Source organism: Theropithecus gelada, chromosome 6, assembly GCF_003255815.1.
Source record: "Theropithecus gelada isolate Dixy chromosome 6, Tgel_1.0, whole genome shotgun sequence".
In the NCBI taxonomy this organism is placed as follows: domain Eukaryota; kingdom Metazoa; phylum Chordata; class Mammalia; order Primates; family Cercopithecidae; genus Theropithecus; species Theropithecus gelada.
Window position 1 is genome coordinate 135,320,246 of NC_037673.1, and position 25,377 is coordinate 135,345,622.

General features: G+C 52.6%; 2 protein-coding genes across 30 annotated transcripts in view; one reads left to right on the forward strand and one right to left on the reverse strand.

Moving 5' to 3' along the window:
* Nucleotides 1–7,028, forward strand: part of CTNNA1 (catenin alpha 1) — a 178,904-nt gene extending 171,876 nt beyond the window's left edge. For 24 of the 28 annotated variants that reach the window (XM_025387029.1, XM_025387031.1, XM_025387037.1 and 21 more), the window contains 5 exons: nt 1,369–1,479; nt 2,579–2,760; nt 2,933–3,038; nt 4,632–4,766; nt 5,833–6,742. In XM_025387029.1, the coding sequence (XP_025242814.1) occupies nt 1,369–1,479; nt 2,579–2,760; nt 2,933–3,038; nt 4,632–4,766; nt 5,833–6,120 (822 nt within the window). In that variant the 3' untranslated portion in view covers nt 6,121–6,742. Of the gene's footprint in view, nt 1–1,368; nt 1,480–2,578; nt 2,761–2,932; nt 3,039–4,631; nt 4,767–5,832 lie in introns of all 28 variants that reach the window. The other 4 variants (XM_025387032.1, XM_025387057.1, XM_025387033.1 and 1 more) reach the window with 3 other exon arrangements.
* Nucleotides 7,029–18,976: 11,948 nt separating this feature from the next.
* The window catches only part of SIL1 (SIL1 nucleotide exchange factor), a 240,040-nt gene continuing 233,639 nt past the window's right edge, over nt 18,977–25,377 (reverse strand). For both annotated transcript variants that reach the window (XM_025388798.1, XM_025388799.1), the window contains 3 exons: nt 23,763–23,859; nt 23,140–23,304; nt 18,977–19,466 (listed from right to left, as the gene is read on the reverse strand). In XM_025388798.1, coding sequence (XP_025244583.1) covers nt 19,110–19,466; nt 23,140–23,304; nt 23,763–23,859 — 619 coding nt within the window. In that variant the 3' untranslated portion in view covers nt 18,977–19,109. The remainder of the gene's footprint in view (nt 19,467–23,139; nt 23,305–23,762; nt 23,860–25,377) is intronic.

Genomic DNA, 25,377 nt, shown 5'->3' on the forward strand with positions numbered 1-25,377 from the left:
AGTCAGTAGCTAATCATGAGAGGCTGGTAGTTGGTACAAAATAAGAATTTTATTTCATAATTAAAGCAAAGAGCTAGGACGAGTAATCAGTCCCTTGGGTATTTACTCAGCCCTTACCTGTCATATTCTCCCCTCTTTTCTTTTGATGAAAGTCAAAAGAATACTTAAAAATTGCCTATTTTTACTCCTCCAAGCAGCCTTGGTACCCTAACAGAAGGCTCAGTTATTTAATTTTCTTTTTGTCATAAAGTAGGAAAGTTAAACAAATCTGCTTAATACTATACAAAACACCTCTATTTCTAAGTCAGTACCTTTTCTATCCAGGACAGTTCTCATCTTTGTCTTAAAATACAGGTGTTGGGGAAGTAAATTAGGAAGTAAAAACCTTATGTCACCGGGCACGGTGGTGCACGCCTGTAATCCCACCCAGCATTTTGGGAGCCCAAGGCAGGGGTGGATCACCTGAGGTCAGAAGTTCAGGAGCAGCCTGGCCAGCATGGTGGAATCCCGTCTCTACTAAAAATACAAAAATTAGCCGGACGTGGTGGCGTGTTGCCTCTAATCCCAGCCACTCGGAGGCTGAGGCAGGTGAATCACTTGAACCCGGGAGATGGAGGTTGCATTGATTCCAAGATCACGCCACTGCACTCCAGCCTGGGTGACAGAGCGAGACTCTGTCTCAAAGGAAAAAAAACAACCTTATGTCTTTTTTTTTTTTTTTTTTTTTTTTTGAGGCGGAGTCTCCCTCTGTCGCCCAGGCTGGAGTGCAGTGGCCGGATCTCAGCTCACTGCAAGCTCCGCCTCCCGGGTTTACGCCATTCTCCAGCCTCAGCCTCCCGAGTAGCTGGGACTACAGGCGCCCGCCACCTCGCCCGGCTAGATTTTTGTATTTTTTAGTAGAGACGGGGTTTCACCGTGTTAGCCAGGATGGTCTTGATCTCCTGACCTTGTGATCCGCCCATCTCGGCCTCCCAAAGTGCTGGGATTACAGGCTTGAGCCACCGCGCCCGGCCTCAACCTTATGTCTTATAAAGAAATAGTGAATTGACTCAGTGATAGCCATTGAGCCACACACACAGTGAAGCCAGCGCAGGCCTGCTGTGGGCCAGGCAGCCCAGCGCGTGCAGCAGTGAAGCCAGCGCAGGCCTGCTGTGGGCCAGGCAGCCCAGCGCGTGCAGCAGTGAAGCAGAGGCTCGAGACAAATGCTGAGTGATTGTGACTTTATTCATCATACTGTTCAGAACACTGCACATTAAAATCCAGAATTCTGGGCCTCCGTGCACCTGGCCAAGAGGCTCAGGGTGGCTGGGGGCTGGTGGCCTGTGACCCAGAGATGTGTCTGACTTGTGATCTCTGTCTTGGTGGCAGACCCCTGAGGAGTTGGATGACTCTGACTTTGAGACAGAAGATTTCGATGTCAGAAGTAGGACAAGCGTCCAGACAGAAGACGATCAGCTGATAGCTGGCCAGAGTGCCCGGGTAAGGAAGCGCTCCGTGGGGCAGTTCAGCTTGTGCTGCCACCTTCCCTGTCCCCTTTCTCGTTTCCAGGAAAACACCCTCAGTATTCAGAACACCATTTCTCTCTCTCTGGCAGTAGACTGAAGTTAAACTAAGTTGTGGCACCTGCTAGTCACTTGTAGCCTCCTCAGCTAGAGACAGACCAGGTCCTGGGCCTCCTCTGCAGTGCCCTGGGGCTTTGGTTTACGATAGAGCCCTGGGTCAGGAAAGGGCTGAAATTTAGTCAATGCAGTGTTTGTTGAAAGGATCGTGAAATTTGAAAAAGATTGCTGCCTTTAGCCATCTCAGTGATACCATGGGTATGAACTATTTAATTATTCATGGGCTTAAAAAAATAACAGTGGTACATTCAAGAAAGCCAGTCAGAGCCATTGCATTCATTTGAGTCATTAAATCTTCAATCAATAGCATTTATGTTTTGGGGAGGATGCCAAGAAATATTTCTAAGGAGTCTTTGATTTCACTCCTTGGAAATCTGTCGTGAACAGCGAGCACATCGCTGCCTTATGTCCTGCTCCGTCATGAGCACTTTGGGAAGCTGAGAGGGAGGAGCTTCAGCCGCAGGTCTGTGGGCTGGAGGTGGGCAGCAGGCCTCCAGGTGCTGCTCGAGTATGGCCTTAGTGCTCAGCCCTCTTTCTTCAGGTGTACATTCTAAAGCCACTTTCAGTTCACCTTGAATAGCTGGAAATGTCCACCAGGGCCCACCAGGGAAAGGGTTCCACACTTTCATCAACCCTTTCTCTCATTTCTTGTCTTATATTAAAGAATTAAAAAGTAGGTTCTGTCCCTGCACAGTTGTGATTCCAAAGCTTCCGCATTAGCCTTCCACCCCTCGCTGTTTGCTTCCACACTAAAACTTGTGCTCGAAAGTGGGTCGGAAATTCAGGCTGCTGTAAGTGTCTGCAAAAAATGAGAGAAATAGCCCTTTAGGCAAAATGAAATCTGTTAAAGCATTATCCTACCTATGCCATAGATTGCCTGTTGGAAATATTCTTGGCTAATGCACTCTGAGAACTTCATATTCTTTTTATGTAAGAGCTCTTTGTGCTTCTGATCACAGGCGATCATGGCTCAGCTTCCCCAGGAGCAAAAAGCGAAGATTGCGGAACAGGTGGCCAGCTTCCAGGAAGAAAAGAGCAAGCTGGATGCTGAAGTGTCCAAATGGGATGACAGTGGCAATGACATCATTGTGCTGGCCAAGCAGATGTGCATGATTATGATGGAGATGACTGACTTCACCCGGTGAGCAGCACCCTGGCCCCACCAGGCTGCACAGGGGCCACTGTCTTCTCCACAGGTCACCTGCACAGCGGCTTAGACAGCCCAGGCCATGGGGCTTTGTGGACATCTGTTTTCTACTCATCTCCAACTGTGAGGGGCTTCGCATACAATGATCCTTGTTCTTTCTTCTCAGAGGTAAAGGACCACTCAAAAATACATCAGATGTCATCAGTGCTGCCAAGAAAATTGCTGAGGCAGGATCCAGGATGGACAGGCTTGGCCGCACCATCGCAAATCACGTAAGTGACAGACCTGCCAGGTGGGTCTCCAAGCTCCTTCTGGGACTCAGGCAGCCCAGCCTGGTCCATTCAGGGTAAGTTTCATGGGCCACAGCACTTTTGCCACCCATCTCTAAAAATGGTTCTTACTAATCCCAGCATAGATTCGTAAGGATTCTCTAGAGCAGATGTGGATGTCCTGGAATCTTCCGTCACTTGTAGCCAAATTAACCTCTGCTGTTGTCTATTATGTCTCAGTTCCCTCTCTGGGCAGGGGCCGAGGGCAGCCAGAAGCCATGTGGCCAGTGCTGTGGAAGGCTGGTGTGCCCAGATGGGGCCAGGTTTCTTCATCCTCAGCACTGTGGCTCTTAGTCACCCTGCCGTCATCCCCCTATTCCCTCACACTGATAGGTACAAAAATATGGTTCATATCACCTGGAAATTGTACAATATGTTTCATTTGGTGTTTTAAGCCTGATCAAGAGAGGCTCTTTCTCAGTTACAGTTTTTCTCTGTAGTTAACAAACCTCCCCACCATCTTCCCTGAAATATCAAAACTTTCAGCCTCATCTAGGCCACAGGATGTGTGAGACGTCCCTCTTTACTCAAGCCAAAGATTGTAAAGGCATCCTTGACTCCCACACAATCGGTAATAGGGCCTATTGCTTCCATTAGCCAAATGTATCTCAACACAAACCAGTCTTGTCCTGTCTGCAGAGCTCCATAGCCACTTGGACTACTGCGGCTACTCCTGATTTCCTATTCTTTCCTCTCTCCACTACCTTCTGCATCCAGCTGCCAATACTGTCATCTGAAAATGCAAATCACATGGCTGCCCTGCTTCCATGACTACTTAGAATACAGCTCATCTCCAGTATGGTCTGCAGGGTTTCAGTTCATACCACTCTCTGTGGTGTACTTCGCTTGCTATGAACACTTTAGAGGTGCTCTGTTTCTTCCTTTGGGTAAAGCTTTCTAGGCTGGTCCTAATCTGGGAGCCTCTAAAACCCTGAGATATGGGGGGAGACAGGAACTGGGCAGGGGCCACCCTTTTCTCTTTGACCATCCCCGACTGCTTTTTTTCTTGCTTTCTTTACTCATTTATCCTCCACCTCAGCCTACAGTGAGTGGCTTTTGTCATCAGGCCTTAATAACGCAAAGTGCCTCGGAGCAGAAGAGCTATTTGTTTACTTAGCTCAAAACATCTGGACTTTTCTCCATAGCCAGGCTCCTACTTGCTGAGCCAGCTTGTTCTCACCTTGAGGGGCACAGGCCTCCACCCTGCCATGTGGGGTGAGGGGATCCTTGGCCAGGGTGGTTTCCCTGCTGTCACAGGAGGGAAGTCAGCGGGAGGCTCAGAAGGCCTTGGCTGTACAACCAGTGCCGTGCGGCACAGCCAGGGTCCCATGAACGACTTCCATCAGCTCACCTGCCTCCCTCCCCAAGCAGAGTGTAGGCAAGGGCTGTGACTGCCTCAGGTAATTGGGTGATTTTGCTCCAGCAAGAGGACAGGAAGCATGTGAGTGCCACCCTGAACCTTTAAGAAACACCCATGGGGTGGGAGGTGCTTGGTCCAGGCCAGGGTGCTTGGTGCTAAGCGTGCTCTCCCTTCAGTGCCCGGACTCGGCTTGCAAGCAGGACCTGCTGGCCTACCTGCAACGCATCGCCCTCTACTGCCACCAGCTCAACATCTGCAGCAAGGTCAAGGCTGAGGTGCAGAATCTCGGCGGGGAGCTCGTTGTCTCTGGGGTAAGCATTAGCTGAGAAAAAAGAGGGCCAGTGGGAACGTGCTGACCCTTGTCAGAAATGAAAGTCACTTCCTATCCACATACACACCTGCCCTGGGAAAGTGTGCTGAGCAGAAACCCCAAGTCCTGTCCCAGCCTCCGGAGACCAAGGTCTGTCCGTCATCTGTTCCCTGTAGAACTGTGACACGTGCGGGCCACTGCAAGGGCTGAAAGGCTGGCCTCCTCCCCTTTGCTGGCCACTCACTATGAACAAATTTTTAAAAATCTTCCTTGGGACCGGGCGTGGTGGCAGGTGCTTGTAAGTCCCAGCTACTTGGGAGGCTGAGACACAAGAATTGCTTAAGCCTGGGAGACAGAGGTTGCAGTGAGCCGAGATGGCACCATTGCACTCCAGTCTGGGTGACAGGGCAAGACTCTGTCTCAAAACAAAACAAAACTTCCTTTTCTTCCCCCAGAGAGGAATTAAGAGCAGACATAGATAGGATGCTTTCTCGAAAGCCCTTCACCCCTCAGAGCGCTTGGGTAGCATCTCTTTCTTTTTATCAGGTCACAGTTCTGAGGCCTTTCTCACCTAGGGCAGGGGAAAGAGGTTTGCTGAGTGGACTGGGGTCCACCGAGCCTCCGTGGCTTCTTTTAATCCCATTAAATTTCCTTTAAAAGAAACATTTCTTATATTGAACATATTGAGACCATTTGCTTATCTGCTTTGCCATAAACGTCCCTGTCTCGATTCCTGCTTCTCCTCCCCCACGTACTTATAGCTCTGGGATCACTCACAGTGGCTTCCGCTTTGAGTGAATAAACACTTGCTGGGGGGTGGGGGCGAGCAAGGCAAGGCTGCCTCATGTCTTCTTCAAAGGGTCTGAGGGCAGGCGCTTCCAGGCTATTTAGGTAAGGGCAACTGTTGAGGGTGTTCCTCAGCAACAGGCTGCTGCCCAATCCTCTGCCACCTGCCCAGGCCCTGGTCTTGCAGAGGAGTAGGGGGCCCCCCTTCAGGCACAGCCCACCTGTGTCCACGATGCTGGAGGTCAGGCCTGTGCGTCTCACCACCCTTGTCTGCCTTGTAGGTGGACAGCGCCATGTCCCTGATCCAGGCAGCCAAGAACTTGATGAATGCTGTGGTGCAGACAGTGAAAGCATCCTACGTCGCCTCTACCAAATACCAAAAGTCGCAGGGTATGGCTTCCCTCAACCTTCCTGCTGTGTCATGGAAGATGAAGGCACCAGAGAAAAAGCCCTTGGTGAAGAGAGAGAAACAGGATGAGACGCAGACCAAGATTAAACGGGCATCTCAGAAGAAGCACGTGAACCCGGTGCAGGCCCTCAGCGAGTTCAAAGCCATGGACAGTATCTAAGTCTGCCCAGGCCAGCTGCCCCCACCCCTCGGGGCTCCTGAAGATCAGTCACTGTTTGTCACTCAAATGAATTTGCTAAATACTACACTGATGTCACAGGGAAATGGGCAGACTGTGAACCAGTCCAGGTGGTGAATTTTCCAAGAACATAGTTTAAGTTGATTAAAAATGCTTTTAGAATGCAGGAGCCTACTTCTAGCTGTATTTTTTTATATGCTTAAATAAAAGTAAAAATTCCATAACCAAAGAGAATCCCACATTAGCTTGTTAGTAATGCTTTCAGCAAGCCGAGATGCCCATTCTCTTAGTGAGGGCGGCATTAGGGTTTGAGAGAAGGGAATTTGGCTCAACCTCAGTTGAGAGGGTGCAGTCCAGACAGCTTGACTGCTTTTAAATGACCAAAGATGACCTGTGGTAAGCAACCTGGGCATCTCAGGAAGCAGTCCCTGGAGAAGGAATGTTCTCAGAAAGGTCTTTAGAGGAACAAACTCAGTAAAACGTAATGTATCATGAAGAAAACTGATTACTCTCTTTATGACATGAAATGAGAATTTAAATGCATGGTTACAATTACTAATGTACGCTGCTGCAGGTCATTAATAAAGTTGCTTTTTTTAGGCTACAGTGTTGTAATCGGAACACACTTTTCTCCTCTTTCTTCCAGCTTCAAATGCAAATTCATCACTGGGCTCACTTCTAATAATTGCAGTGTTTCCCGCCTTGGGCTTGCAGCAGAAAAACCTGACAAAATAGTGTGTGCTAAGGCAGTAATTTAGACTCTACCTTATTTGTGATTACTATAGTGATTACTGTAACTACAAGGCATAACTTACCATCTTATATAAGTTTTACAAATTTTGAATGTTTTTTACACTAACTTTTCCCAATAAAGTCCACTATGAAACCACAACATCCAAGAGGCCAAAGTCGTCATCTCTTCCTTCAAGTGCTCACAGCATCTGTGGTGCTCTGGGCCCTCCCGGTGTCCCTCTCTTCCAGGATGGGGATGCCTGGAAGGGAGACTGTGGCTCTAGGCTGCACGGCTCATGCCAGCCCATCAGGGAGGGCCATGCCCCTTGTCCTATTGAGTGCCCCACCCTGCACTCCCACCTTGGGAGTTGACATGTCCATTCCTTGAGATTCATGTCAACCTCGGAGGCATCCCTGTCTTCATTATAAATGTCCCCTCTCCTGTGTCCTTCCTGTCAGCACACACACACCTATGATGATAGCGGCCTTCGAGATGAAAACCCCTTAACCCCATGATCCTTTCTCACTTCCAACCGGCTGTCGCCTTGCTCCCTCCACCTCCCCTCGTCAGGGCGACTGCCTTCCACTGCCAGTGACACTGGCAATGGTCTTCAGACCTCATCATGCAAGCTGCCTGGGGGCGTGGCGGGGAGGAGGAGGAGGAGGACAAGGACTCCTGAATGCTGCTAACTCGGCTTCCAGGACACCCCACTCAGGTTCTGCCTGCCTTACTGGGGGCTCCTTCTCCTTTCCTGGGGCTGAGAGGTTGTGTCTGTGCCCACCCTCCTGAGCTCAGGCAGAATCTCACATGTAAAGACATCCAAATGCCGACTTCTCCCCAGAGCCTGGCTTTTATAACCGACTGCCGCCTCACGCTCCATTCGGATGTCTAATGAATCTCAGATTTGACCTGTCCAAACTGCTTGCCACCTACTCCCCACCGCCCATCCCCATACCCTCCATACCGGTTTCCCCACGTCACTGCCCTTTCCCTCCTCCCTCTTGCCAAATGCCTAAAAATCAAAATTCTTAGGTGGTTCTATAGTGCAATGGGCTTCTAGTGACAAGAAATCAAAATTCTGATCTTTAAAATGTATGGATAATTTACCTGTCACCGCCTGGCCTAAGCCATCCTGCTGTTACTGCTGTGTAGCAAGTTGCAGCTAAAGCGACCTCGCATGGCTCCTGAAGGTCAAGAATCTGGGAGCAGCTCAGCTGGATGGTTCTGACTTGGGGTCTCATGAAGTGGCCAAGATGCCAGCGAAGGCTGCCGTCTCTGAGGGCTTGACCTGGCGAGGATTTGCTTCCAGGCTCACTTGCGTGGCTATTGACAGAAGGCCTCAGTTCCACGCCGCACGGCGCGTTCCACAGGCAGCTCACAGCTTGGTGGTAGCTGGCTTCCCCAGAGCAGTGATCTGCGAGTGGCGGCCAGATGGAAGCCACGGTGTTCCCTTAAAACCTGATATGGAGAGTGATTCCCCATCACGTCTGTATTCTGCAGGTCACACAGACCAAGGCTGGTCCACTGTGGAAGGAAAGGACGAGGTTGCCAGTGCCCGGCGGTGGGGGCCACAGCCAGCCTCCCTGCCAGTGTCTGCCACAGCCAAGTAGCCCCTTAAGACAGGTTAGCTCAGGTCATTCCGACCTCAGACCTTCCAGCGGCTTCCATGTCCCTCGGTAAAAGCCAGAGTCCTAAAGGCCTCTTGCCGGCTCTGGCCTCTTCTCTCACCATTCTCTGCCATCCTGCATCTGTCCCTGGTGTCCCTGAAGTTCTTGAACATGCCGAGCACATCCTGCCTCAGCCTTCACGCCTATGGTTCCTGGCCTGGAATGCACTTGCCCCTAGGACACCCTGTGCTGGTTTTAGCATTTCCTTCCTGTCTCATCAAGTCACCTTACCAAAAAGGACTCCGACAGGCCAAGTGTGGTGGCTCATGCCTGTAGACCCAGCACTTGGGAAGGCTGAGGTGGGAGGATCGCTTGAGCTCAGGAGTTCGGGACCTGCCTGGGCAACATGGCAAAACCTTGTCTCTCTTAAAAAGCAAAACAAAAAAAGACCATCCATTTATGTATCTCTTAAAGTCTTGCCTTATGCCACAATGAGAAAGCAGCCCTCACTGGACTGACCTTTGGGAAACAGCCAGTGTTGGCTCTGCTCATCCTCCTCAGAGGCACAGGGCCTGGCATGTGCTTGATAGACAGTAGTTGACCAATGAGGACCATTATTGATTTAAACCAACCCGTCAAAGTGTTGGAAAACACTGGCAAATGAGAAGGTGCTAGCGGCCTGGAGAGCCAAGTCTGAGGTGCAGAGGCCCTGTCCCGAAGTCCTGACCCCTCCTCTCACCTCACAGACCACGACAGAACTGGGCCAAGCAGGAGGGGACCTGCCTCTGCGTGCGTGCGGGGCCTCTGGGGCCTCCTGCAGCCTCCGGTGTGCTCACTCCTGCCCCTGTGCCATCTGCAAAGGGGACTGCCTCCCCTCTGCATCCGGAGATTTCTCATCCAGGATGGGCCCCTGCTCTCAGCAGTCCTGTTGATGCCTCTCCAGAGGAAGGTTGGGGGAGCAGAGCCAAGGACCAAAGCCGAGTCCCAGATCCCTCCACCCCACTGTGTCTCCCGAGCCTGTCACTGTGCCTTGGTGGCCCCTCAGACCTGCTCCCTACTCCCTGCACTCAGCACACAGCTCCTGCTCTCCTGTGGCTAGCGGCACCCACGCCTCTCCCAGGATGGCTCTGTTCTGGTCCCTGCCTGCTCAGCGTCATGCAGGGGTTCCCGTGGCTCCTGTGCAACACCTTCAAAGAACACAGTTCACTCTGCAGCCTTCATCCTCACAGCTTCCAGCCCCAACCTCTTCCACCCTCCTCCCAGGACAAGGCCACCTCCCCACGGAAGCAAGAGAGAAGGAGCTGCCATGTGCTGGGCACTTCAGAGCCTGTGTCTAGCCTTTACCCTCGTCACCCCATTTCGTCTGTGCAACCGAAGGTGTCAGGGCCATTGCTGCACCTCCAGTTGCACAGCTGAGGAAGTGACTTGGGGAGGTGAAGTCACATGGCGGCAAGTGGCCGGGTCCGCCACCTGGCTTCGAGACGCACTTCCTCGAGGGCCCCCAGCTTTGGGCCATCCCTCCTGAGCCCTCTGAGTAACAGTGATGCCAGTGTCCACTCCCTTCCTGTCACACCTTCTCTAGATTCCCACGGTTCCCTGCCCTTAACCAATGCGTGTCCCTCATCTCCTTTACTAGCTCCTTCTCCTCATGGCCCCTGACGTTGAGTTGCTCCAGTGCTCCCATCTGGATCCTCCATGTTCAGTGACGCCCAGCAGGGGCTTGCTGGTCAATGTTGAGCCACCGGCTCTCCAGGGCCAGGCCGGGGCGGATGCGAACAGACGCACGTTTGTGCATTTAGAACACACTGGACCGCTATAAAGGAATTGCAGCACACCGTTCACAAAAGGAGACGTACAGGACTCTAACTGGGAAGCCCAGCCAGCCAACTGATTCCCACAGAAGGCTTTCATTGATTTTTGCCAGACTCTTGCATCCACAGCCAACCTATGGCTGTAACTGATAAATAAGACTAGTTCCGACAAGAATGCTGCTTGATATTTGTGTTTACCTTAAGGAATAAATGAAAGTGAAATAACAAAAACCTATGTTGGACTTTCACTTTGTCAGTGAGTGATTTCTTTGCTGGGTCAGATAATAGTTGTTAAATACTTTGACAATTTCTTCCATTTTTTTGTGCTACTGACGATGTAACTGCTATAGATAAGACACATTTACATTTAATTGGCATTATTAACATTTTCTTTATCACTTTGTCTCGACAATCAACAAAACAAATTCACCTTTGATCTGTAGCGTTTCCCAATTTCCATGGGTAAATGCTCCCACCACATCAGATTTCGAGCCACGGGCTGGCAGTGCTAAAACGCGAAGTTGGAGGGAAGCCCAGGAGCATGCCGTGATGTGTCCTTCTACCACCCAGACGATAGGACCAATTGTGGTAAAATGTCATTACAAAAGGATGAGCTGTTATAATAACTTAGGTGAAAATTTACACATTGTGAAATCTGCTCTTTCTGGTGTGTAATTCCATGAGTTTTGACAAACGCAGTCAAACCACCAAGGAAGATGGAACAGTTCCACCACCCTTCCCCCAGGATTCCCCTGTGCTATCCCAGTATCATCAAAACATTCCCCAATCCTAAGTCCTGGCAACACCCTTCCCTATCATTTTCCCTTTTCCAGAATGTACCTAAGTGGAGTAATACAGTACGTGGTCTTTTGGGTCTGGCTGCATATGGCGCAGTGCATTTCAATCAGCGCGGCTTCAAAATGCACGCAGACTGCTGTGTGCCTCGGTGGCTCACTCCTTACTGCAGTCGTATTCTGTTGTAAGGGCGCAGCACAGTTTGTTTATCCATCCCCCAGATAAGAGACATTTGAGTTGTTTCCAGTTTTTTATTTTTTACAAATAAAGTTTATAGAAGCATTGACACACAGGTTTTCACATGAACACTGATACTTGCTTTTTTTTTTTTTGAGACAGAGTCTCACTCTGTTGCCCAGGCTGGAGTGCAATGGCGCGATCTCAGCTCACTGCAGCCTCCGCCTCCCCGGTTCAGTGATTCTCCTGCCTCAGCCTCCCAAGTAGCTGGGATTACAGGTACCCGCCACCACGCCCGGCTTATATATTTATTTATTTTGTATTTTTAGTAGAAACAGGTTTTTGTCATGTTAGCCAGGCTGGTCTGGAACTCCTGACCTGAGGTGATCCACCCACCTTGGTCTCCCAAAGTGTTGGGATTACAGGCGTAAGCCACCACGCCCGACCTCAACATCCATATTTTTTATAATGAGCCTTGACCAATTTACAGTACCTCACATCTTATACAAAATTTAACTCAAAATCGGAGACCTAAATGTAAAAGTATAAAACTCTTATAAGACGACAAAAGAGAAATCTTTGTGACTTTGGAGTTAGGCAGAGTTCTTAGAGACAACATCAAAGTCACCATTCATAAAATTTAAAAATTGATAAATTGGACTTCATCAAAGTAAAAAACCTCTGTGAAAGAAATTGTTAAAAGAATAAAAACTTACAAACACGGAGAACATATTTGTAAATCACATATCTGACAAAGGACTTGTATCCAGAAAATGAACAGAACCCTCAAAATTCATTAGTAAGAAAACAGTCAACCCATCAAAAAATTAGGCAAAAAGATTTGATGTCTGTAGTCCCAGCCACTTGGGAGGCTGAGACAGGAGGATTACTTGAGCCTGGGAGGCAGAGGTTGCAGTGAGCCAAGATTGCACCACTGCACTCTAGCCTGGGTGGCACAGCGAGACTCAAAAAAAAAAAAAAAAAAAAGCTGTCCAATGACAGCAGTACCCTTTATTGAAAAGACAATCTTTTCTCCACTGAACTGCCTTTGCATGTTTGTCAGAAATCAATTAACTATATCTGTGTGGGTCTGGCCAATACCACACCGTGTTATTACAGGTTTATATCTTAAAATCAGCAAGTGTTAGCCCTCCAACTTGGTTCTTGTTTTTCAAAATTGTTTTAGCTATTCTTATTCTTGTTCCTTTGCATTTCCATATAAGTTTTCAAATAAGACTCCTGATACCTAAACAATTCCTGCTGGGATTCCATTGAATCTAGAGATCAATTTAGTGAGGACCAACATCATTAACAACGTTGAGTCTTCCAACCCATTAATGAACTTAGTAGATCCGTCCACTTACTTAGATCTTCTGTGATTTACTTCATCAGTATTTCATAATTTTCAGCATAAAATCCTGCACATATTTCACTTTTCAGTTGATTTGTATACACTGACCTTGTATCCTATGACCTTGCTAAAGTCATTAGCTAGTTCTGTGAAATTGTTTTTACAGATGCCATGGGATTTTCTACATTGACAATCATGTCATCTGTGAATAGGGACAGTTTTATTTCTTCGTTTCCAATGTGTGTGCTGTTTCATTTTCTTGCCTTAAGGCAGCGCCCAGAACTTTTAGTACAATGTTGAAAAGGAGTCAGGAGAGTGGGCATTCTTGCCTGTTTTACAATCTGAGGGGGAAGGAATTCAACCTTTCATCCTTCAGTTTGATGTTAGATGTAGGTTTTTATGTGGTTTCTGTTCATGAGGTTAAGGAAATTCCCTTCTGTTCCAATTTGCTGACAGTTTTTATTATGGGTACTTAGTATTTGTCTACATCTGTTGAGATGATGGTGTGGCCTTTTCTTCTTTAGTCTGTTAATACGGTGAACTGACTGAACTAGCCTTGCATTCCCAGGGTAAACTCCATTTGGTTACATTATCTTTTTATATATTGTTGAGTTTAATTTGCCAATATTTTGTTGAGGATTTTTGTAGAGACTTCAGAAAAATCTAAAGTCTTTACCACAGCCTACAGGATCTCCTGTCGCCATTATCTCCCTAATCTTGTTGATTACAAGGGATATTGGCCTGTAGGATATTTTTCTTGAAATAGCATTGTCAGGCCGGGCGCGGTGGCTCATGCCTGTAATCCCCGCACTCTGAGAGGCCAAGGCAGGCAGATCACAAGGTCAGGAGTTCGAGACCAGCCTGGCCAACATGGTGAAACTCCATCTCTACTAAAAATACAAAAAATTAGCCAGGCATGGTGGCAGGTGCCTGTAACCCCACCTACTTGGGAGGCTGAGGCAGGAGAATCACTTGAACCCAGGAGGTGGAGGTTGCAGTGAGCTGAGATTGCACCACTGCACTCCAACCCGAGCAACAGAGCAAGACTCCGTCTCAAAAAAAAAAATAAAGAACAAAGAAAAGGAAAGAAATATCATTGTTTAGTATTGGTGTCAGGGCAATGCTGCCCTCATGAAATGAGTTTGGAAATATTTTCTTCTATTTTCTGGAGGAGATTGTATAAAATTGGTATTAGTTGGTAGAATTTGCTAGTGAAACCATATCGGTCTGGAATTTTCTTTGTGGAAGGGTTTTAAACTGCAAATTCCATTTCCTTAGTAGATGCAGGGCTACACAGGTTATCTGTTGTTGAGTGGGTTTTAGCAGCTTGTGTTAGGCAGAATAATGGCTCCCAGAGATGCCCACTCCTAATCCCTGGGCCTGCGCATGTGTTATGTTACATGGCAGAAAGCGAATCCAGGTTGCAGATGGAACTGAGGTTGCTAATTGGCTGATTTTCAGACAGGAAGATTATCCTGGATCATCCAGGTGGGCCCACTGTAATCACAGGGTCCTTAAAAGTGGATGATGGAGGCAGAAGAGGAGGTCAGAATGGTGCATTATGAGAAGACCTTGACTTGCTTTTTTGGCTTTGAAGACAGAGGAAGGTCTAGGAGCCAAGGAGCACAGGCAGCCCCCAGTAGCTGGAAAGGCAAGGGATGGACCCCACCCAGAAAGGAGTACAGCCCTGCAACACCTGGATTTTTGCCCCATGAGAACTGGGCCAGACTTCTAACCTACAGCACTGTAAGAAAATTGACTGGGAATATTTTAAGGCACGAAGCTCATGGTAATTTGTTAGCATAGCAGCAACAGAAAGCTAATACAGTGAGAGGCTGTGTTTCTCAAGGAATTGGTCCATGATTTCTTCTAAGTTGTCAAATTGATTTTACAATGTATTTATTTAGAGTTGTTCGTAATACTCACTACTCACCATACTTTAATGCTCGTAGAGCCTATAGCGACACCCGCTTTTCATCCGTGAGGCTGCTGATTTGCGTCTTCTTTTTCAAAGGACCATCTTTTAATTTCATTGATTTTCTCTAATTTTACTGTCTTCAATTTTATTGGTTTCCACTCTTTATTATTTCCTTTCCTTCTGCTTCCTTTGGTTTTAATTTGCTCTTCTTTTACTAGTTTTTAAAAATTACCTTTGCTTTCTTGTTACTTAATTGTACGCTTGCATCATTTAATTTTAATAATGGCTGTGTTTAACATCCAGCTGGCCACATTCTGAACCCCACGGCTTCCTTGTGTGAGGTTCCCAGGCCTGGTCAGTGCCCCTAGCCCAGCCTCTCTCTCAGTTCCAGGCTGTCTGCTGCTGCCTGTCAGCACTCCCACCTAGATGTCCCGCTGACATCTCCGTATAAACATAAATGGGGTCCACCTCAGAGCCCCAGTCGCTCCCCTGCTCTCCGAGCCTCCCACTCTGGTGCCAGCTCCTCCCCACACCCATCTGCTCCATCCCCATGTGAGGCTGCCTCCTCGACTCCTCTCCCCACACCCCGCATCCCAGCAGCAGAGCCCCTGAGCTCTGCCTCAGCCCCATCTGGACTCTGCACACTTCTCACAGTCCTCGGTCTTCACCTTGCCCCACATCCTTGTCCAGCCGCCCCCTGCATGCTGCCCTGGGCTCCCTGCCCCTCCTGGCCCCTGTGTCATCTATTCTCAACACAACTATAAGAAAAGGTGAGGCCAGGCACAGGGGCTCACACCTGTAATCCCAGAACTTTGGAGGGCTGAGGCAGCAGGATTGCTTGAGCCCAGGAGCTCAAGACATGCCTGGAACACATAGGGAGACCTCTACAAAATACAAAAAAAATTAGGCAGGCGTGGCAGCGTGCACCTGTGGTCCCAGCTACTTTGGAGGCTGAGGTGGGAGGGTCACTTGAGCCTAAGAGGTCAAGGCTGCAGTGAGCTGTGGTCACACCACTGCATTCTAGCCTGGGTGACAGAACAAGACCCTGTCTCCAAAAAAAAAAAAAAAAGAAAACAACAACAAAAAAGGTGGGTTACATCAGGTCTCTCCTCTGCACCCAACTCTCAACAGCCCCACCTTAAAAAAAACCCAGGTCCCTTCCACGGCCTCCCCAGGTGGCACTCCCTTGCAACTCCTCCCTCGGGCTCTGCCTGCTCCAGGCCTGGTTCTCGTGGCTTTTCCTGAAGTGCTTCGGCCTGTCCTCTGCTATCCCCTTGTCTGCAAAGCACCCCCACGGCTCACTGCTGCGCTCCTGTGCCTGGCCCCTCCTCAGAGGCCTTCCCCACCACTGAGGGGAAACAGCAGTGCCTGCCCCTCTTCCCTCCCTACTGGGCTCTGTCTTCCCTGCCTGGCCCTCCCCTGGAGCATGTGCATTTGTCATGGTCTGGCCCTCTCCCCTCCTGTCCTACCACTTCCTGCCCTAGAACAGTGCCTGACTCGTAGTACCCAACCAGATTTGTTGAACAAATCAATGAATGAGCAGCAGCCCAGAGAACGCCTGCTAGGATGAGGGCACAGCCCTTGGCAGGGCTCACAAGCTGCTAGAGGACCCAAAATTGTGGGTGTTGCAAATGGCCACTCTCTCTGGTCTTCCTGTATCTTCCCAGGGCTGGAGCCCTCACCCTGCCTGCCCCCGACTGGCCCTCCAGACTGCCCATCCCTGACTGCTACTCCCGCAGCCTGCAGGGCTCAGCCTGGCCGTCACCAGCTCTGGGAGGCCTTCCCTAGCCTCAGCCAGCTCAGCAGCCTTCTCAGCTCCAACTGCCTGACACACACAACTGCTCAACAGCCACAGTGTGAAAGAAAGAATGAACGGACAGGTGAACTCAGAACACCACAGCTGCTGAGGGATAGGGTGAGGACCCAGGCCCGCCACCCTCCCTGCCATCCTCCCACACTAGAGCCTGGGTCAGCCCAGCCCAGGAGCAGGGACCCAGTAATCACTCAGGGCCTGTGGGTGTCAGCCCGGCACAGCCCTCAGCCCATCCCAAGACAGGGAGGACAGGAAAGCAGGCTCCAGCCTGCAGGAGGAAGTCCCGCCTCCCCCATCGCCATTCCCTGCCTCACTTCGAGCCCTGGTCACCCTCCTTGACCACAGTTCCCAGGATGGCACCCAAAGGAAAGGCAGAGAAGATGTTCCTTTCTGACCTACAGACAACAGGCAGTGATTAATCAGGAGGTGGAGCCAGAACCCACCCCGAAACAGCCCAAGCCCAGACCCTGGGGTGCCTCGCCACCCTCTCCCTGGAGGATCTGCTTAACAGTCCAGAATGAACCTGGATGAGGCCAAAGAGAGACTGCAGCCTCAACTCCCATTCCGATGCTCTGAGTGTATGAGGGCAGAGCGCATGCAGTCCCACCTCCCCAGCCAGCTCCCTCCCTGCAGCCCCCAGGTGCCCATTTCCTCTCGCTCCCAGAAATCCCCTCAAGAGCACCTGGCCCAAAGCCTCCCTCTGCTTTACAGAATCGTTGCTGAGGGCAGCACACTTGGGAGCAGAGGGGACACTGGGGCCTGCAGTTAGGCCCCTACTAGTGGCACTCCTCCCATAGGGACCCTTTCCACACCCCGGGCCAGACCCTGGTGGTCACAGAGGCCTCAGGGCCAGCCTGGTCCTGACACAGCCCAGTGCCCGGCCTGGCCTTCCCACAAGGCCCCATACTCTCGCCTGTCCACTGTTCCCACGGCCCAGCCTTGGCGCTTGCCTCTGAACACTGAAAGCCCAGAACAGATTCATCCCCAGCCCAGCCCCAAGTCCTCCTCTCTTCTAGCCTCTGCTGAGGCAGCCCCTCTCCCCATCAAACCTCACCTTGCCCCTTCTCAAGTCCACCCCAGAGCCTGCGACACTACCTCTAAAGCACCCCTTGACCCTGGCCTCATCCAGAGGCTGGCACCTCCTGTCTGAACCCTGCCTGCCCTGTTGTGGCCACACATGCCCGGACACTTTTCCTGGTCCTCCCTCTGCTACCCGTCAATTCAACATCGTCCCCTTCTCAGCCTCCTGTTCAAGCCTCCCACAGCACCATCAGCACCGCAAGCCCACCACTGCCCCACAGGCAGATCACTTGGCCTCTCTGAACCATGATTTCCTCATCTGTAAAATCTACTTTGAAGGCTCCTGCAAGGCTGTAAAGGCAGCAGGTACCCAACGGCTGGCAGACTGCAAGTCTGATCCCCACTCTGCCCGAGCCGCGAGGCCTAGCGCCCTGGGGAAGCTGTTACTCCAGCCTCAGCCTGGGCTCCTGCCTCCTGCCTGCCCTGCTGGGAGGGGCTCCGCGCAGGCCATGGCTCTGCTCTGAGCTTTCTAGGTGTCGTGTTGCAGCAAGAGGTGAGCAGGAGAAGGGCTGAGGAGAAGAGCCAGGTGGCCAAGCAAAGGGACTGCAGGGAAGGCCAACTGCTGACCCCATGTTTTTCTGGGCCTCAGTGTGCCCTCAGCTCAGTAAAACTGAGATTTCTACAAGCGAGGCCTAGAGCCAGGGAGAGGAAAGTCCTGCCCCAAACTGGCCCTCTGGACTTTACCACCTGGAGCCCGGAGGGGCTGCCTGGGCCCGCAGGAGCGAGCCTCTGGCGCACTGGGAAAAGCTGAGAAACAAACACACCAGAATCAGTCTGAAAAGCCCAGAACCCGGGTTGCCATGGCAACCTGCAGCCAGCTCCAGCCCAGCACTCCGCCAGCCTGGGTGGGGGCCGGGACTCGCCAGGCACAGCTGCTCCCACCTCTGAGGCCCCTTCCTTGGGCTTGGCCCTGCTTCTGCTTGGACACAGGAGTGGGGCAAGGCCACAGAGAGGCACCTCTGCCCTGTCAGGTGGGCCAGGCAGGCCTGGGCTCTCCTGGGCTCCCACTGCCAGCTTTCTCCCAGAGTCAGGCCCGGCCCCTTGGCCTCCAGAGTCCAGCACCTCTCAGCACCCCACCCCGGCATCCGCTGCTCCAGCACCCATCACTTCAGTAGCCGTCAAGCCCGTGAGCTGCCTGGGCCACCACAGCACCCCTGTGTAGAGAGGCCTTGGGCTCCGGCCAGGTCAGCGACCTCAAAGCTGTTATATGGGCACCGGTAGAGGGGCAGTGAAATGATTCCCTGCCTTGCCTCACAGCTGGGGGGTGCCAGCACTAGTGTGGCGCTTTCCACGTGATTTTTCTCCTTTAATGGCACTTCTTCTGACAGATGACGAAACAAGCTCAGAGCAATTAAGCAGCTAACCAAGGTCACAGAGCTGCTGCTTGGTAAGAAGCAGAGACTTGCAACTCCTGGGCCCAGGCCCCTGCCCTGGAGCCTGTTCCTGGATGCCCTAAGCTGACCCCTGCACGTCACCAGGGCCCATCACCCAACTACTCACCTGACCCCCTGGCCACAGGGCTGTGCCCAGTCTACACAGACACACAGCAGACAGAGGACGGCCTTCAGGTTTCCATTTAATGGCCAAGCCAGCACTGCCAAGATGTCCTCCTGCCTGAAGAGCCCACCCACGCTGGCACTCCTCAGCCTCACTAGCAGCGTCCCAGTCCAGTCCTGGTGTGGGGCCTCATCTCAGCTCCTTCAGCAAGCTGTTGACAGAGCCCAGCAGCTCCCGGAAGTAGCCCTCGTCCTCACCGTCCTGCAGCTCCAGGCTGGCCAGCGCCTGGTATTCAACCTGCAGGCTGGCCAGTGTCCTGCTGAGCTGGGGGTCCTGACGGTAGTGGTCCCGGCAGGTGGCCAGGAGGACACCCAGTGTCTGCAGCACCTTTTCACGGGCGTCATGCTCAGGCAGCGCCAGGAGGTGGGCCGTGATCTCGCACCAGCCCTGTTCCCGCAGGCCTGGCAGAAGGTGTACCTGGCGATACTGCTGCAGCTTCTCTGGGGACGTCTCCTGGGTCAGCTCAGCCTCCTCCTCGGCGAACATCTGCCATCCATCCGCCACAGCCGTGGGCCAGGTAGGGTGGGGGTGGGGACAGAACACATGGGGAGCAGTTAGCTCACACCTGGCCAGCTCTGCCCTTCAGACACGAAGGCACAAGGCTGACCCCTGAGGGCCCACCTCTTCCTCCATCCCCAAGTCTGTCTGTCTATCCATTCATTCATCTACCAACAGAAACACCTGTGTGGTGGCAGGTGCTGGAGAAACCACGATGGAGATACAGTCTTGCCCTCAAGGAGCTTAGGGTCTAGCAGGAGAATGAAAATTAACTAATTCCCAAATAGCATGATAAAGGTAATCTAACAATGCAGCATGGAGGCAGACAGGCTGGCTTCAAATTCCTGCTCCACCACTGACTTGCTGAATGACCACGGCCAGCATTCAGCCTCCCTGAGACCCAATGCCATCACCTCTTAAGTGGAGAAACTCAGCCTGTCTGTAAAGTGCAGAAGCGCAGCTTCATCAGCAGAAGACAGTGGCAGCCAGCAGCCGGAAAGGCAACACCTGAACCCTGACAAGCAGGCAGGTTACCTGAAGGTCAGAGGTAGAGGGTTGGGAGGGTTGGGACGGGGCGGAGATTTCCCATGCAGCGGTACGAAGTGTGCCTGTGTCGAGAAAGGAGGAATGCCTGCCCTAACTCCAGGGGAGAATGAAGCACAGGGAAGATACACAAGGCAAGATGGAAGCCCAGGAGAAGACAAGGCCACAGTGGACCACCTGGTGCTTCCTGCGGTAGCAGGAAGCCGTGGGGCTGATTGGGGCTGGCAGAGGAAGCTGAGCAGGTGTGCGATCCGGCATCCTGGGACAGCAAAGGCTGAGAGGGACCCCCTGGTTCTTTCCTACTCCACCCCTCAGTCCTGCCAGCTTTGCCTCCAAAACACACCCCAATCCCGTCAGTTCCACCTTCGTCCCCCGTGTCCTGCAGTCCACTGCCTCCTGCTCTCCCCCTCTCCTCCAGCCCCCAAATCCTCACAACCTGGCATTGCGGGTGATAAAGACGAAATCAATCCCTTCCCTGGGATTGCGAGGCTCTGCAGGCTCCGCCCCCACTGTGCGCAGCCTGGACCCACTCACACCCACTCCTGTCACTCTAACTCTCCCCTGGGGCCTCTGGAGGCGCAGCTCCCACCTCCAGGTGCGCCCACATGGCCCCACTCACTCCACGGCTCCCTGCACACCTCACCGCCACTGGCCAGCCTCCCCCGACTGGCCTTCTGCGCTCACATGCTGCTGTGGTTTGAATGCGTTTCCCTAGAAGTTCAAGTGTTGGAAGCTTAATTCCCACGGCAGCAGTATTGAGAGGAGCTGCCTAGGTCAGGAGGGCAGCGGGTTCCTTACGGGAGAGCGGCTGTTATTCTAGAAAGAAGCCCGGCCCAGCATGCTTTTTTCCACAAGTGCTGTTGCCCTCCCACCTTCCACAATGTCGCCATGCAGCACAAGGGCCCCCACCAGAGGCACCCACCCAATCGTGGATTTCCCAGCCTCGTGAATCATGAGCCAAAACTGCCTTTTCTTTATACATTATCCAGTCCAGGGTATTCTGTTAAAGCAGCAGCAGACAGACTACAACACACGCTCAGGGCAATTCTCTGATAAACCTCTGCCTGAAAGCTTGGGGACAGCAGGGACTGCGGACTATTTCCCCAGCACCCGGCACAGCAGGCAGCACAGGCAGGCAGGGTCCCCCTGTGGCCCTTCAGCTCCTCAGATGCACCAGAGGCCATGGAATCCAAACCCCAGGCAGGCATCTCACCGCTGCAGAAGCCCAGATGCCAGGGCATGGTCTCTCAGTAGAGGTCCTGTCACAGGCCAAGGCACATACGAGGACTGCCTGGGGCCTGGCAGACCCCAGCACCCTGATGGGGTGTCACATTGCCCATGGGAATTCCACAGTCCCCGGCTGTCACGACAACGTGCTGCGGCGATCCCCCTGAGCTGCACGGTGCCCCTCCATCGCGGTGGACAGCTCATGTCCCTCCACCTTCAGGCAGCTGTGGACCCACCCCTACTTTGGCTAGGTCTTCATTCTTTCTTAAGAGCTGCAAGAGGCTGGACTTAGTAACTCACGCCTGTAATTCCAATACTTTGGGAGGCTGAGGCAGGATTGCTTGAGCCCAGGAGTTCAAGACCAGCCTGAGCAACATAGTGAGACCCTGTTTACAAAAAATGAACAAAATTAGCCAGGCATGGTGGCATGGGCCTGTAGTCACAGCTACTCAGGGGGCTGAGGTGGGAGGATCACTTGAGTCTGGGAGGCAGAGGTTGCAGTGAGCCAAGATCACGCCGCTGGGTGACAGAGAGAGACCCTGTCTCAAAAAAAAGAGAAAGAAGAAATCACAAGAACAGAGAAGCCCTGACTGCCTCAGCCTACGTACAGTCAGTCCTAAATCTCTCTGACTGAAACTCATCTGCTGTCCGCCCTGAAAGAAGGGGCCATTTCCGTACTGTTTGTAGAGAGATGCCAGTCCTCCCCTCCCCAATCATGTCAGCACCCCAAAGCTTCCAGAGGCAGGCTCCCAGGGCCGGCAGCCTCGGGGCAGCCTTGGCAAGCCTGCCTGCTGGTAGTGTGCTAGCAATGGGTCAGTGTCATAGTGCCCAGGATGCCAGGGCTGGGGACAGCAGGGACACACACCCAAGACACCAGAGAACAGAGCCCAGTTTCCCTGGGAAATGCCCAGCCAGCCTACATGTCCTTCATGTCCTTCTCCAGGCTCACTGGCCCACTCCCAGAACCTGAACTGTGCCCGGGCCTTATTAATTGGATCTGAGCACCACATGGCTGCCTGCTGTTCTAAGAAACTGGATTTCTGCAGCTTGAACAAGAGAAGAGAGAGAAACAGACCAAGAGATAAGACAGGCAGAGAGAGTCAGAGAGCTGGGGAGAGAGTGACAGACAGAGGCAGCCACAGCCATCCCGACACTGCCTGGGAGAGAAGGCCTGGGGGAGGCGTGTGCAGAGCGGCGGGAGGGCCCAGCCTGGGAGAGAAGGCCTGGGGGAGGCGTGTGCAGAGCGGGGGGAGGGCCCAGCCTCTGCCATTCGGCAGCAGTTCCAGCGGCTGCCCAGCCCTGCTCCACTAGTCGGCATGCGGCTGTTCTGGGGAATGTGTGGCCCTAGAGAGGCAACTGAGGAAGCCCTGCCAATGCTCTCTGCAGCAGCTGAATTAAGAATCCAGGCCTGGCTGGTTTTCCTCTCTCCTCCTTAATTAAGATGCTTCTTCAAGCTTGCAAAGAGGGCCGGGCACCAAGTCTCCTCCCAAGTGGCAAGCAATTGGGTCCCTGGGACTCTCAAGGGCAGCCGCTCTGAGGCGCTGCCCAGAGTCGAAGCTCCCAGAGGAGGCACCTCCAAGTTTCTGGAATCCGAAGAGTCAGTGCCATTCGAAGGCGCTCCGGGCTGCTCCACCCCCTCAGCCTTTTGTCCCTGGGGGGCCCGGTCCTGGCTGCTCCAGGGCTTGCTCATGCTGAGTCCTCTGCCTGCACACTTGGCTGTGACCATGGCTGGCAAGGCCATCTCCCACTCCTCAGCCCTCAGGTTTCAGCTAAGCCACCACATCTCACACAACATCCTCCCTGATGTCCCCAGTCTCTTCCATCTGTCTGTCCATCCATCCAGAAGCACACACAAAGCAAACGAGGAGACCGGGTAGGCCTGGGTACTCACCTTCTCCGTGACCAGGTCGTAGAGCAGCGTGACCACGCGCACGGCCAGCACCTCTGTGCCCTTCTCCTGCACCAGGCTCCTCAGAACCTGCAGCCCCCCGAGCTTCAGGAACTGCCTCTGGGCATAGGGGAAGTGGCGCAGCAGGGAGCACAGCGCAAACAGGACCTGGGGACAGAGACCCAGGGGCAGGTGAGAGGCCAAGTGAGCTGGACCTGCCCTGAGGTCCAGGGAAGGCAGACAGAGGTGCCCCAACCTAGTCCCCATTCCTCCCAGCCCCACCTAACACCTCAGTTACAGCTACACCCTAGAACCCAAGACTGTGAGGCCAGTAGAGACTCAAACACCTTCAACATTACCAAGTGAGTAAATGGGAGGTAAACAGAGACCAAGGGTGGGAGGCCAGGAGTAGGGCCCAAGGGCACACCACAGGAGCTGCCCACAGGCCTCTAGTCACCTTGGCACACTGCCATCTGCTTTAGTTTAGTGTAACCTCTCCCCCATGCCACCCAGCAGATGACGCTCAGGTCCCCAAGGTAACATGCATAGCCTGGACAGGAACCCTTTCCTTTCAGGCCCCACAGGTGTCCTGGGGGCCAGGCAGGCGGAAGGGCATGGAAACACACCTTCTTCTTTGCCGTGAGTGGCTGCTCCGTGGCCAGGATGACCAGAAGCTTCTGCAGGGCTCCCCCTTCAATGGCCTCCACCTGGACCTTGGGGTTGCTGGGGAAGAAGCACAGGAAAGCATGACTACCGTGCCCAGCCCAGGGATCGGGTGGTCAGGGAACTGAGCCCATGCCAGCCATCCTGGGCAGAAACAAGAACAATGGAGGTTCCCACGCAGGGCAAGTCAAACTCAGCTGGGGAAACAAAGACCATCTGGCACAGACCCATGTGGGAACAGTGGCCCACAGCACAGGTGACAGGGCTGAGGGCTCCCATGCCAGCCCCCACTCCCCAGCAGCCAAGGGGCTGGAGTAGGCTGGAAGGTGACTCGCCTCTACTACTGCAAAGACATTTTGATGCCAAAGGTGCTCCTTCAGCGTCCCTCCCTTAGGAAGCCTTTCTTGGCGCTTCCCAAGCCAGTGCCAGATGTTCCTTCCTCCGTGACCCCAGGCACATCACACACTGGGGCAATTACTAATGGGTCTGTTCCCCTCTGGGTCTGCAGCCCGAAGGCCAGCGCCCCATCCCTCTCCTCTCCTGGGTCAGCACTCAGACTGCACATAGAAAATGCTTGTAGGAGAAGGCAGGAAGAAAGTGCAAGAGACAGGAGCCTCTGAATACCTAGGCAGATCCTAAAACAGAACCACCCAATGCCTCCCACTGGGCTCCCACTCTATAACAGCAGCTACTGTCAGCTTCTCTGCCCTGTATTCTCAGCACTCAGCACAGAGCCTGCCATGTCACAGGTCCTGGACAGTAGGGAATGAATGAATGAATGAATGAATGAATGGATGGATGAATGAACGAACGAACGAACTAACGAACGAACAAACTAAGAACACGTGTACACAACCATGAACATATCAACAGAGAAACACACCGCACTAAAGTACTCAAAACCCTGAGCTGCCTCTGGAACTCCTCTCCCCATTCTGGGCTAGAGAAATAATGATGTGATTAAAACATTTCAGGCCCAGACCTCCCAGGGACGAGGGGGTCTGGCAGCCTTGGCAGCCCTGGGTCCATGCCCTGCCTGGCCTCTTCACATGATCAGCTTAAACGAGGTGCCCATGGGACCCTGGGAACTCCGGGCCTTACCCCAGGGTTCCCACAGTCAGGACCATGAAGGGATGAGGGGCCTGGCGGGGACCCCCATCAGGGCAGGGTGCCATGCAGGGGACATGGCTGGGATCCCTAGCAGGATACCCTTTTGCAGGTTCCTTGCAAGACTGCATTAGCAATTAATTAAGGAGCAAGTGGCAAGCACAGAGACCGGATGGTCAGGCCCTTGGGCAGGTCAGGGCTTCCCTCTCAGCAGCCCACTTGTGAGGCCCCGAGAAGAGAGGGGACGGGCACACAAAAGCTTGAGGCCAGCAGCAGGTGAAGGGGCCAAGCCAGCAGTCAGATGGTGGCTGTCACACCCACCCAACTAGCCCACAAAGGACACTGCAGTCTACCAAAGCCACTACATGCCTCTGGCTGCCTGCCCTTAACATGACCACAAGCTCCTGGAGACCCAGAAAGCACCTGTTCCTCCTAACTCCCAACCCTCCTGGCCAGGGGGCCCTCACAGGG